At 39.3% G+C, this 14,224-nt stretch overlaps 1 protein-coding gene across 1 annotated transcript in view; it reads left to right on the forward strand.

Moving 5' to 3' along the window:
• Positions 1-14,224, forward strand: part of ATG2B (autophagy related 2B) — a gene marked incomplete at its 5' end in the record, with an annotated part of 77,676 nt that overhangs the window by 48,527 nt on the left and 14,925 nt on the right. The window contains 7 exons of the mRNA XM_082647880.1: positions 1,016-1,157; positions 3,381-3,583; positions 4,318-4,544; positions 5,961-6,069; positions 7,015-7,209; positions 8,029-8,130; positions 13,054-13,132. Coding sequence (XP_082504006.1) covers positions 1,016-1,157; positions 3,381-3,583; positions 4,318-4,544; positions 5,961-6,069; positions 7,015-7,209; positions 8,029-8,130; positions 13,054-13,132 — 1,057 coding nt within the window. The remainder of the gene's footprint in view (positions 1-1,015; positions 1,158-3,380; positions 3,584-4,317; positions 4,545-5,960; positions 6,070-7,014; positions 7,210-8,028; positions 8,131-13,053; positions 13,133-14,224) is intronic.

Consider the following 14,224-nt stretch of genomic DNA (forward strand, 5'->3'; position numbering starts at 1 on the left):
GTCAATGGATCCTTCAGTAAGGGTCTGACAGGCCTTGCATTATCTTTCGTTCACGCTGATCTTACACCTCATTTGTGTTACGCTTCTGTTTTTGTTTCCTTGCTCCTGCTGTATTCTCCCTGATAATGAAGTGATTTATGATACTCTCTCTCTACTGTTTCTTCTCTTTTATTCTCCAGTTTATTAAAAGTTATTTTAAATTATCCCTTTCAAATGAGATCTTTCCATTTTAGAGTCATGCTGACATTTTATTTATTTATTTTTTATTATTATTATTTTTTTGCGGTACGAGGGCCTCTCACTGTTGTGGTCTCTCCCGTTGCGGAGCACAGGCTCCAGACGCGCAGGCTCAGTGGCATGTGGGATCCTCCCCGACCGGGGCACGAACCCGCGTCCACCGCGTCGGCAGGCGGACTCCCAACCACTGCACCACCAGGGAAGCCCCATGCTGACATTTTAAAAGCATGGTTTGGATTTAATGAATCCACGATTCACTAACAAAAATGGTTAAGCATCAGTGTTGGAATTGAACTCCACAAATCACCTTTTAGTAGATTTCCCCTCTCACGTGTACCCGCTACTGTCTTTAGGTGTCTATTCGTTCCAAGAAATGAGGCTCTGCCTACAGTGGCTTTGTCTCAGAGGGTGGTCATGGCAGCCATCAGGTTTGAGCAGATCGGACTCTTTACAGAGAGACCCCCCTCTCCCCCAGCTTCACTGCAGTGTTTTTCACCTTCCTTCTTTTCGAATGTATTACGTCTTCAAGATTCAGTTCACTGTGTCGGCTTTGAGATGATAACACATTTATTTCTATTTACCTGTAGTTGTTGGGGTGAAAATACTAAAGACTTAAAATGAAAATGTAACACCTGCTGAGAGAATATAGAAAAATGAATGTGTTCCTGTTTTTGATGTTTTTGTGAAATGTAGTATATTTCTAGGACAAAATAAACGTTGAGTAATTTGCTTTTTAGATCATTTTCAAGTTGATTTTAATTAGGGTTTTTGGCTGTAGGTAGATTCCGCTGGTCGGTCATCCTCACGTGGTCCAGTGCTTCCTGAAGCAGATCAACAAATATTACGAGATTTGATGAGTGACGCTATGGAGGAAATTGACACACAAGAGGCTGCTGCGTCTGTAAAACCACAGTCTAATGGTGAGACAGACCAGGACTTCTTCCTGGGAGCTGTGATGTTGTAGTTGAGGCTGACATTGTTTGTGTTCTTACAGAGTCCTCAGTAAGCAGCTTACTAAGGAAAAGACAGGTCTGAGTTTTGATGGGTATTTATTAGTCAGTCAGCTTGTGTTCATTCAATGTTTAGTAGATAAATAATACTGGCCAGAGTGTTGGGGGGCGGCGACAAATAAAGTGGAAGGCAAGGCTTATGTAGCTGGTAGCTCGTGGTCTAGTGCAGCAAACTGGCCCTGAACCAGACTGAGGCTAGTGCTTAGAACCATCCAGAGGTGATATAAGAAGACACTTCAGAATGTAGTGTACACTCTAATCACTGGTCGGAAAGGATTTGGAATCCCTTCATTAGACTTCAGTGAAAATGAGATGAGTTGGCTTTTAAAAAGTGTGTGGAACCTAGGCGTGTAGAGGGGAGAGAGAAGATAATCTTGGCAAGGTCACTAACATCAACAGAGGCCCAGAGGCGTGTATGAGCCTTAATGATCTAGTAACTCAGGCTGTTAATACTGGAACAAAAGTTCCCTTCTTGTCGAAAAGAATTAGGCAGTAATGTTAGATAAGCAGGGAGGAACCAGACAGTGAGAGAGCTTTACAGCCAAGTGGAAGCATCTAAATATTTTGAAGTATCTATCTAAAAATATTTTTTTTCTAATTGGCTGAACATAGCTATTTCTATATGTTGTGAGATCTTAATTTTTAAAAATTATTTCATAGTGTTATAGAAGTTTAGCATTCAGTGTTGCTTTCATTCTAATTTAGAATAACTTAGAGCTCAGGAAGCAAATGGGAACTTTTAGCTCCCTGTGTACTAACATTATTTGTAATAAACGTTAGCAGCTAACCTACTCATGTGGGAAAGAATGTTTAATGAATATTTACCGAGCAGCTTCAACACACAGGACTCTGTACTGTACACTGAGCACTTACAAGGATGAGTGGGTTCAAAGTACTGCCACAGGAGAATGTCTAGTCTGAGAGCCTTCCGGGCTAAGATGTCACCGCATTCATCGTAGTATTCTTAGTTCAAATCACAGGGTTTGGTTTGGATGAATGAATGGAGAAAGAATTAGTGAATCTGTGGAATTCCCTGGCAGTCCAGTGGTTAGGACTCCATGCTTCCACCACAGGGGGCATGGGTTTGATCCCCGGTGGGAGGAACTAAGATCCCGCATACTATGCAGTGCGGCCACAAAAAAAGAAAAGAAAAGAATGAGTGAATCTAATATATAATATAAATGTATAAAAAAATATATGTTCACGTACAGATTTTTGCACACATGCAGCCTTTTGTGAACTTCATATTGTGAGAGCTACCTGAGAACAGGTGTCCCATTTGGGTATCCAGTGCCCCCAAGGAGTCTTTTTATTGCTTGGACTCATTCCCTGGCCTAAGACATGCTTGGCAACTGTTTCCCCCACCCCTTCCCCGAGCAGAGATTTCCTATAGTTTTAGGTGAGACGCTGCTACATGTAACTATTTCCCCTCTCCTTGCCATATTGTCCAAGGAGTTTCTTCTAGAACTCCACCTACAGCACATAATTGTCAATATGAAATTCTGGCTAAAATGGAACTCCAGTCCTCACTAACTAGCTGCTGCTGAATTCCTGAACTTCTTTGACACTGAATAACTAAGAGGAGACTGTCTGTAACTTTATGAGTCCATCATTTACTGTTTCTTAGAAAACTTCATACTTACTAGTCTTTTTATTAGTAGTCAGAAGGTTATTGTAAGAAATAAGTGAGATACTGTTTTTTAAAAATTTTTGGCTGTGTTGGGTCTTCGTTGCTGCGTGCAGGCTTTCTCTGGTTGTGGCGAGCGGAGGCTACTCTTTGCTGCGGTGCGCGGGCTTCTCGTTGCGTTGGCTTCTCTTGTTGCAGAGCACGGGCTCTAGGTGCGCGGGCTTCCTTGGTTGCAGCACGCGGGCTCAGTAGTTGCGGCACGTGGGCCCTAGTGTGCATGAGCTTCAGTAGTTGCAGTGCAGGGACTCAGTAGTTGTGGCGCACAGGCTTAGTTGCTCCATGGCATGTGGGATCTTCCTGGACCACGGATTGAACCTGTGTCCCCTGCATTGGCAGGCGGATTTTTACCACTGTGCCACGAGGGAAGTCCTAAAATGCTTAATAAATGTTATTGTTGTTGATGTTTAAAATATGCCAAAATTGAATGTTGTAATCTTTTCACCTAGGTGTTTTGGATGAAAAATCTCAAATTCAGGAGCCATGTTGTTCAGACCTCTTCCTGTTTCCTGATGAGAGTGGAAACGTGTCCCAGGAGCCTGGACCCACTTACGCCTCATTCACACACCACTTGATGAGTGATGCGGTGACAGGCGTGCCCACAGAAAATGACGACTTTTGCATTCTCTTTGCACCAAGAGCAACCATTCAGGTAATAAATTGATGATATAATTAATGTCTTAAAATAGTGTTATAAATTGAATTGACCAAAGGGCACCTGAAAAGATTCTTTAGGTTTTGTTAACTCTTTACAGTTCAGAATTACTTCCTTTTGTAATTTACTCTTGAGACTTTGTAAGTGTTTGTTATACTTTACTCTTTTTATGAACATCTCTCAGAGACTCTCTACTTGCAAAGTCTCCTGCATTGTTTATTGAACTACAGAGTAAGTGTGTAGTAAGATACCTCTTCAGGGTTGTGAAATTAAATGGCAGAAAGGAGTTCTGTACAGAGTTGTTAACACCAGAATTGGGAAAGATAAGATGTGATTTGTGAGAAGGCTAATGCTTGGTTAATGTATATATAATTTCCTTTTTAGAATCATGCTCACATTGAAAAAGCATGGTCTGGATTTAATGAATCCACAGTTCACTAAACAAAATGGTAAAGCATTGAATCTGTACCTTTTTATTGTCAAACGAGTAGTAAAAGCCAAATCGTAGACTATGAAAAATTCTTATGGAGTGATTCACATAGAAGAGAGAGTTCATTTTATTGTTAATAAAGCAGAGTATCTTATGCGGTGATTATCGTCAGTATTTATTATTCCACTATATATTGAAATTATTAGAAAGAATGCAGAATCAAATCCCCTTGAGATGCGCACCATAATCAGTGGTTTCTACTTAAATAAGAGAGTATGTGTTACCTCTTCCTTTGTCTTAGGAGAAGGAAGAAGAACCAGTTGTAAAAATAATGGTTGATGATGCGATTGTGATAAGAGATAATTATTTTAGTCTGCCTGTTAAGAAGACAGATACGAGCAAAGCCCCGTTACACTTTCCTATTCCTGAAATTCGGTACCTGGTTAAAGAAGTCTCTCTTGTCTGGCATCTTTTTGGAGGAAAAGATTTTGGAACAGCCCCTCCTGCTTCTCCAGCTAAAAGTTATATGTAAGTTAATTTCTACATAAGTTTATTTGGCGGACCAATATACTCTCTTTGTTGTGGCGCACGGGCTTCTCTAGTTGTGGCGCGTGGGCTTAGTAGTTGTGGCACAAGGGCTTTGTTGCCCCGCAGCGTGTGGGATCTTAGTTCCCCGACCAGGGATCGAACTCGCGTCCCCTGCATTGGAAGGTGGATTCTTTTTTTTTTTTTTTTTTTTGCGGTACGTGGGCCTCTCACTGTTGTGGCCTCTCCCGTTGCGGAGCACAGGCTCCGGACGCGCAGGCTCAGCGGCCATGGCTCATGGGCCCAGCCACTCCGCAGCATGTGGGATCTTCCCGGACCGGGGCACGAACCCGTGTCCCCTGCGTCGGCAGGCGGACTCTCAACCACTGCGCCACCAGGGAAGCCCATGGAAGGCGGATTCTTAACCACTGGACCACCAGACCAATATATTCTTTTCGCTAAAAATACATAGAATTTATCCTTTTAAGAATTATTAATAAGTAATATTAAAAACTGTAATTTAAATGTTACTCTTTTAATGTTAAAGTTTTGCATTTGAAAACTTGTTTGCATTCTTTGTATTTTTTTCCTAAAATATGATGACTTAAGGCATTTCCATTCAGCAAAATTTTTCGGGTACCTACCATGTGCCAGAGCCTGTGTTAGAGGCACGTTCATTAAAATGAATACGACCCAGACCCTGTCCTAAGTTCAGAAGGGAGAGAGAGTTACGTGAGCCAGTGAGGGCAATGAAGTGAAGTGTGTGCATCAGGAGGTGGGGACCACGCGTGCCCCTGATTCTCTAGCACCCAGCAGGGTGCCCAGCACAGAGTGGATGCTGCTGAAGTACCTGCTAATGAGTGCCTTATTCCATGGTTCTAGAGGGAACTGGATGGAAAGATGAGGCAGAGACTAAGGGTAAACACTCTCAGTGGGGTGGGGAGGGTCAGGGAAGGCTTCACGGGGTAGGAACCTTTGGCATAGCATTGTAATGACTTTTTCTATTTAAAAGTGCTTTTAAAAAAACTTATAACTTTACTATAATTCTTTTCTGTGTTAATTGGAATTTCTAGGACTTGTCTTCTGACTCACAGGGGTTTCTGAAGTAATAAGGAACTTACACGGAGGTCTCATTTCTAAGTCTATCTTGTGATATGCACACCAACATCATAGTTAGCGTTTTCTGTAGTTTTAAATATTTAGCAAGTAGATGATTGCTGTAACGGCAGTAATAACATTTATGTTCTCAGTGTCTCCAAGAGATAAAAGATGCGGTTTTGATTTATAGCAATACAGTTTGTGGCAGTGTTTTGCTAGTTCTGTAATCTTTTCTTTTTTCATCCTGTTATTTTTTCTGGTGTCATTCATTGCCTTTCTTTGACTATTCCTTTAACAAAAGGTTTTATTTTTCATTTATAGTAGTCCCCACAGCTCACCTTCTCACACACCTGCAAGACATGGACGTAATGTGGTATGTGGGGGAAAAGGAAGAAACCATGACTTTTTAATGGAAATACAATTAAGCAAGGTAATGTGACATTTTGAAAGGAAAAATCCACCGAAGTAGGAGCATTAGTGGGTGTTCTTTGGTTACTCCCTGTCCCCTCCCCCATGTGGTCTTGGGGTGTAAGAGGAAAAGTGCAGGGATCTTGTATAGAAACTCTTGCCTCTTTTTCTTTCTCAAATACTCTAAGAAAATTTAGGGGTTTTGTTTTTGTTTTCCCAGGCTACCCCTAGAGCAGTGTCTCGCAGAGTTGAACAAGCATCAGAATCCCCTTGAGGGCTTGTTAAAACACAGGTTGCTGGGCCCCAGAGTTCTTGATTCAGTAGGTCTGAGGTAGGGCCCATGAATTTGCATTTTTAATGAGTTCCCAGGTGATTGTGATACCACTTTACCCAGGACCGTGCTTGGGGAACCACTGCGCTGGAGCCTGTCTCTGGGAAGGCCTGCCATTGGATAGCACACAGGTCTCAGGTCCTTTGTGAGCATCTAGAGACCAGTAGCCCAGGCTGCCAGTGCCATTGATGCAGTTAATTCTGTCAGCTTGTCTGGGATTGTGCCAAGGGTCGAATATTAGGGCGCTTATCATAGAAACAGTGCAGTGATGACAGCTCCATATACTAAATTGTATCCTTGCGCCCTTTTGGAACTTGAACCTTGCCTCCAAGCAGTTTCATAGGTATGCAAGATAATAATTTTATGACTTATGCCTATTGAGCGTTTTGCTTGAAAAGGATAGGGATTTTACCAAGGTCAAATAAGAAATGTCAGTCAGGCTTTTCCTTGTATGGTCCTGAACACGTGGATTAATAAATAAATACGTGAACAAATGTAGGAATGTTATGCTGTTCTCTGAAAGTGGAATCGAAAGCTGAGAATTCAAAGAAAATGAGTGATGTGTTACATTTTAAAGAGAAAATCTGATTTAAATAAAATGTAGAGATTGTTCTGTGTTCTTTCTCTTCTGTAAAGGTGAAGTTTCAGCACGAGGTCTACCCCCCATGCAAACCAGAATGCGATTCTAGCCTCTTGGAACACCCGGTCTCCCGGCAGGTGTTCATCGTGCAGGATCTTGAAATTCGAGATCGTCTGGCAACATCACAGATGAATAAGTTTTTGTACCTGTATTGCAGTAAAGAAATGCCTCGAAAAGCTCATTCCAACATGGTAAGATTTAAAACTTCATATATTTTGTTGTTGTATTAGTTTCAGAAAAGTATTTTTATTGTATCTAACTGCAGAAGATTTATTTTAGATTAGGGAAAATTATGGGATTTTTTTTCTCATTTTTATATGAAAATCCCTTTTAAATACGCTGCTTAAAGTTTTATGTTTTAAAAATTATTTTGCATGTTGTTTCTATAATTGCCAATATATCAATACCTGAGGAAAACCAGAAGTCCATAGTGATCTACACAAAACACTTACACAAGGAATTCCCTGGCGGTCCAGTGGTTAGGACTCCATGCTCTCACTGCCAAGGGCCCTGGTTCGATCCCTGGTTGGGGAGCTAAGATCCCACAAGCCACGCGGCATGGGCAAAAAAACAAAACACTTAACACGAAATATTTAAACGAAATTGTTGGCAGTATTCCACATTTCTAACTTTTAAATTTTCTTAGAATAGAAATGATCAGCTCAGGACTTGCAGAAGAAGACGTCACAGAAGTTGTCTCTGGAGTGTGGGTCTATGGATTAGCTCCTGGGGCTTAGCAAAGTTCTTTGAGACGCGAGTACAACATTATCATTTGCGTTTTTTCCTCTAAAGAGAATTTATATCTTTCATCAGATTCTTTAAAGAGTGTGTGACCCAAAAAAGTTAGATTCAGGATTCTAAGGGAAGAGGGTAAACAGTTCCAGTTTTTGTTCTGATATACGGACTAGATATAGGATTTTTTTTCCTCTTTTTTGCTTTTCTTTTTTTTAATGAAAACAAGGTCATATTATCACTAGGGAAAAAATGTGTTTGTCTGTCTCATCTCGTAGCTGACAGTGAAAGCATTACATGTGCGCCCGGAGTCTGGCAGGTCACCACAGGAATGCTGCCTCAGAGTGTCACTAATGCCACTTCGCCTCAATATTGACCAGGTTTGTATTACAAGCATAAGGCATGGAATTATGTTTAAATATATATCCCACATTCAGAATAAGAGATTTAATTTAGTAGAATTATGTTTATTATTATTTAACTTTTATGGAAGTTGCATAATTAAAACAGACTTCTGCTGGTAAAGAATAGGGCAAATTCATTAGCTGTTTGGAATCTGAATTATTAGTGAATAAACGTTATTAGATTTTGTCCTCCAGTTTCCTGCGCACTGTCTACGTGACATAGCGCTTAATACCTGCTTCTCATGTTCTCTGATCTTTACATACGTACTCCTAATGCAGATATACAGGTATTTTCAGAGGATGAAGGGACTCCTCGATATACACTACTGAAAGATATAGGGGATTGTAATCACAGCATCTGGAAGAGAATTCCCTGCCCTGGGCACAATGACAAATTAGTAAATTGGCACTTGAACAGGTCACAAACAAAGCAGAGATTTATGGAAAGAGGTAAAGAAATCCACTTTCCTATATCCTAGCAAGCACCCCATCAGATGATCCTGGGTTTTGCCTTCCCAGAGAGCTGTTTAAAGCATAGTTGGTGTTTTACAAGCTTTGTTCGGTGTATGAAGATGTGATACTTGGTAGTAGTGCAGTGTAGTGAAGAGTGTGGGTTTAGAGTCAGACCTGGGCTTAAATCTCAGTTCTCTTTTACTAACTGTGTGGCTTTTGGTAGGTAACTTAATTTCCCCAAGCCTCAGTTTCTTCACTGGTAAAATGGAAAAAGTAATAGTACATGTAGCGTCTTTTTTTTTAAAATGAGGATTAAAGGAGACTGGTGTATGTAAAACATTTAGCTTGGTGCCTGGCACACACTGTTAGCGAGCAGAAGTGTTAGCAGTTATTATTAACTGAAGCATATAACAACTACAGAAAATAAGTGGAGTTTTTATAATAATCTGCTTTTGAAATAACAAAACCCTCCCCTTATACCTTACATATTGGTGTGAGCTCAGGTTTGGAAGTGGAGTATATGTGGGGTGGTATTATTTGTTTGATTAAATAACATTGATTGAATAATGTCAATTCATTATTTAAATAAGTAATAGATGTATCAGGGATAATCTAAAGTAATGTTTATATTGTAAACAAAATATAGGAATATCTCAGAGAAGATGTGTTGTGAAGCACAGAAGTTTAGCACAACTTTTTGTTAATATTTGTAGCTTCTGAGCTGGGTCAGTCTTGCCAGTGAGTATTTTAGATTTATGTTTTCTCATTATGAGAAGAATATCTTTTGAAGCCCATATTTTAATTTAATTTATCCATATTGGCCTAGTAGGAATATGAGGAAGTATTTATGGGAAATTTGATCTGTGAAGATCACCAGTGTGAGCAAGAATTCGAGATTTGTCTTTATGGCATGACTTCACCAGACTTATCAAGCCCAGTTTTCTTTGATAGACCTTTTCTTTAATATTGAGCTTAATTTCTTCTTTAGAACTATAAAGCATTATGATTTTAAAATGGAGGAATATTAACCTTAGCAAAAACAATCAGAGAAATAAAAGTTATGACTAAACTGAGAAGGAATGGGAAATAATTCCCCAAGGTATGGGATCGAGGGAAACAAAGCCATGCTGCAAATACGTATGCCTTAACTAGGAATATTATGATACAAAAGAGTCCTTTCTAGTTTGTGTCTTCTAAGATTGACATACCATACCAAATGGTCATCTGAATAGAAAGCCAAATATTTGTGTTCTTTAGTTTTTCTTTTGAAAACGTATCAGTTGATGAATGAGAATGCTTTGAGTAATGTTTTTCTTACCAAGCATATCTCTGACTTTATCTTCACTGGATCATAGACAGTAAGTATGAAAGCAATGTGTTGTTTTCTCTTGTTTCTAAGAAGCTGCATTGCTGTTGAAAGTCGGTGCAGTTGCTTGTGAAGCGCAGCGTACCTGTAGGGCAGGCAGGACACTAGGCAGATGGAGTGATTGCCATGTAGGGAGCTAAGTAGATGATGGAGGTTGTGTAACTAGGCGATTTGAGATCCGAAATCTGAAGGGGCCAGATTTCCTGGTCTGATGTTCATTTTAGTATTGAACTACCTGGAAATCTGTGTAGGAAAATATGTTAATTCCAAATCATTTGCTGAATGCCACCCTTGTCCCAGGTCTGAAGTAGGATGCTGGGAATACAAAGAGGAAGAAACATCCCATCCTCAGAGATCTCTGTTTAGTGGGGGAGACAAAGAGACAAATGACTTTAACACCCTGTGATGAAGATAGGCATGAAGATGTGTCCCACCAGAAGAGGGCTCCTAAGCCGGGCTGGGAGTTTGGAAGATGAGGGGTGAGCAGTAAAGGCTTTCTGGAGGAGGTGACAATCGAGCTGGGTCTTAAGGGTCATAATAAAAATTATGAATTTTTGTAAAGGCATTGAGAGCCTAATTCAGGTTGTGAGATGCAGTGTGAGGCCGTTGGGTAGGACAGGTGCTTGGCTGAGGTTGGAAGTGATGAACATGTAGCAGTGCCAGCTGGCATGTTTGTGATTCTTTTCAGCATCACCTGAGCATGACATTGAAAGCATTTCTTTCAATACCTTAAGTCATATCACACTGTTAATATCCTTTACCATGGGACCTTAAAGCTAGAAATAACTATTTTATAGTGAAGTTTTAACAAAAATAATAAACCATATTTTTTAAAGTTAAAAATTGATTTTATTGAAGTATTATTTGCATATAATAAAATGCAGAGATTTTAGGTGTACAGTTTGAGCTTGACAAATATTTCTTGTTTTGGCTCTTAATGAATAAAGCTGCTATGAAATCTGTGTACAAGTCTTTTATGGACATAAGTTTTCAGTTTTCCTGGGTAATTATACACCGAATGTCTGGGTCATAGAGTAGATGTGTGTTTACCATCATAAGAAGCCGCCGAATAGTTCTCCACAGTAGTTGTACCATTGTAGGCTCCCATCGGGAACAGATGAGGGCAGCAGCTGCTTCACGCTCTGACCAAACTTGGTGTTGTCTTTTTAATTTTCGCTACCTTACTTGGTGTTCATTTTGGTTTTAATTTGGATTTCCCTGATGACTAATGATGCTGAGCATCTTTTCGTGAGCTTATTTGACATTTGTATATCTTCTTTTTTTGAAGTGTGTGTCTTTCTAGTTTTTTTTTTTTAAGTGATTTTTTAAAATTTTAGTTATTTATCTTTGGCTCTGTTGGGTCTTCGTTGCTGCGTGTGGACTTTCTAGTTGCGGCGAGCGGGGGCTACTCTTTGTTGCCATGCGCGGGCTTCTCTTTTTGGTGGCTTGTCTTGTTGGGGAACACGGACTCTCGGTGTGCGGGCTTCAGCATTTGTGGCTCGCGGGCTCTAGAGCACAGGCTCAGTAGTTGTGGCGCACGGGCTTAGTTCCTCCGCAGCACGAGGGATCTTCCTGGACCAGGGATCAACTCATGTCCTCTGCATTGGCAGGCAGATTCTTAACCACTGCACCACCAGGGAAATCCCTGTGTCTTTCTAGTTTTAGAGTTAGGTTGTTTGTCTTATTGAGTTGTAAAGAGTTCAGCATAAATACCAAAATTAAAAATTTAGAGAACATTTTGAAAAGCTGATGATCAGTATCCCTTTGTCTGTTGTTTGTAGTAAAAATGTGTAAAAACCACTGTCTCTTTAGTCTTCCCTTTTTTTAAATAAGGGCACATTTATACCTGGAATTTTCTCTTTGTTTTTTTTTGGAGGCAAAACATTCATAGTATTAAAATATCGCCATCTGGTGGCCAAAGGATAACATTTTATATACTATTAACTGTCAACATGTAATATTGGATATATGTAAATATACACATATATAGTGATTTATAATAAATGTATGTAGTGTAAATAATATATAAATATATACTTAAATACGTATGTGTAAAGCATAATAATATAGTGAACAATTCATGAACTTACTCCCCAACTGCAGATCCAGAATATTTCTAATACTGTTGAAACCGCCTGTTTGTTCTTCAGTCCTAGCCCTCAGTCTCCCATATGCCATGTTATCTAGAAAAATACCTTTCTAACTTCCATCATTTATACTTCTGACAAGTGTGATCAGTAGTAGATCGGATCCTTTGGAATTGCCAGTCAGGCACTTGGTGTGCTGCCACTTACTGTGACCCTGTATTTCACTTTCACATTGCGGTTTGGTACAATATTAACGTTTTATATTAATTAAGGTTTTTTAAAATGGGAGGGAAGAGTAAGAAAGAACAGGCTCTGGTATTTAATTTTCATATTCTCCAAAATGGATTTGTCAGTCTCAGTAAGGCTTAATGAAGCTGCTAATAATGGGCAAATGTGGCTTGCATACACAGCACCAAGAATGGTCCATACCATAGAATTTCAGAAAAGACCACACTGATTGGGTGATTTTATTTATTTTCAATTTTTATTTTGAATATCATGTCTAATGAAGAAAATGTTTAAGGCAACATAACATAGTGGTAAAGGCAGAAATAAGACATTAAGAACTTTTAAGGCACATCTGAGTATCCAGTACATGCTAGCTGCTGTTATTGTTTAGTAATATCACTGCTACCAATTCAGAGTGAGAACTAATGCCAAATTAAGAATGAGACTACTATATTTCTAAGAAAACCAAAATGTACTTTGATTTAGAAATAGCAGTTTAATTTCTAACTTATCTGTCGTAATTTCTGCATCTATAAATTAATTTTCTCCGAGTTGTGAGAATTAACAAGGAAGTGTATGTGTGTGTGTGTGTGTGTTTATGTGTGAGAGAGAGGGAGAGATTGAGAATAGGAACAATGCTTGACACAGAGTAGGGACTGAATAAATTATAGCTGTATATGAACAATGAGTGAAATATAAGACTTCAAGACACTTCGTTTCATAGTTTTAGAACCCTTTAGATATAATTACATCTTTCAATTTTAGGATGCCTTGTTCTTCCTGAAGGATTTCTTCACAAGTGTTTCCACAGAAGTAGAGCTTCTCATGGCTCCAGATCCAGAAGGTATTAAATATGTAGAGTTTGAAAAAGTCTATAACAAGTACTTGGATTGATTTTGATTGTTATGAGGCCTTTTTGAGAATGTACTTACAAATCTTTATTCTCATTTATATAAATGTGTTCTGTGCTCATTTTTGTTAAGTTGTACAAATGTAGTTTATGTAAAAGTACAGGAGTCCCCCCTTATCCTCCAGAAGTACCTTCCAGGACCCCCAGTGGCTGCCTGAAACTGCAGATAGTACCAAGCCCTAAATATACTAAGTTTTTCTTTCTGTACGTACATGCCTATGATAAAATTTAATTTATAAATTAGGCGCAGTAAGAGATTAACAACAGTAACTAGTAATAAAATAAAACAATTATAACAATATACTGTAATAAAAGTTAGGTGAGCATGATCTTTCTCTCTCTCAAAATGTCTTGTACAAATTTAATGCCTTTTCCGTCTTAACTAAGCACTTATCTTGCACTGTGGCTGTAACCTTTGAGGTACGACAGCAAAATGAGTGCGAATTTCTTTTTCCTTCATCACAGTTTTACAGATTTGTTCTTACTGTAGATCTTAGCGGCCTGAGCATACAATTTTTTTTTTTCCTTATTAAGTCAAGAGCTTTCACCTTTTCACTTAGAGGAAGCATGCTGCGGCTTCTCTTTGGTGTATCCGAATGGCCAGCATCGCTGTTCTTGTACTTTGGGGCCATTATTAATAAAATAAGGGTTACTTAACACAAGCACTGCAATACCCCAACAGTCGACCTGATAACTGAGATGGCCACTCAGTGACTCACTGGTGAGATATGCTGGACAAAGGGATGATTCACGTTCTGGTGGGATAGAGTATGACGAGGCAAGATTTCATCGTGCTACTCAGAATGGTGTGCAGTTTAAAACTTAGGAATTGTTTATTTCTGGAATTTTCCATTTCATATTTTTGGACCGCAGTTGATCTTGGAAAGTGAAACTGAAGATAAGGAGGGACTACTGTAATAATTTAAAAGGTGAAAGGTTTCTCTAGCAGTAGCTGTGTTTATTAAACGAAATGTAGCAAAGCAAGTTAAGTGTAGATTGACTTAAATTGTTGCTTTAAAGACGTAT

The sequence above is a fragment of the Grampus griseus genome (assembly GCF_964374135.1).
Source record: "Grampus griseus genome assembly, chromosome: 2".
Classification (NCBI taxonomy): domain Eukaryota; kingdom Metazoa; phylum Chordata; class Mammalia; order Artiodactyla; family Delphinidae; genus Grampus; species Grampus griseus.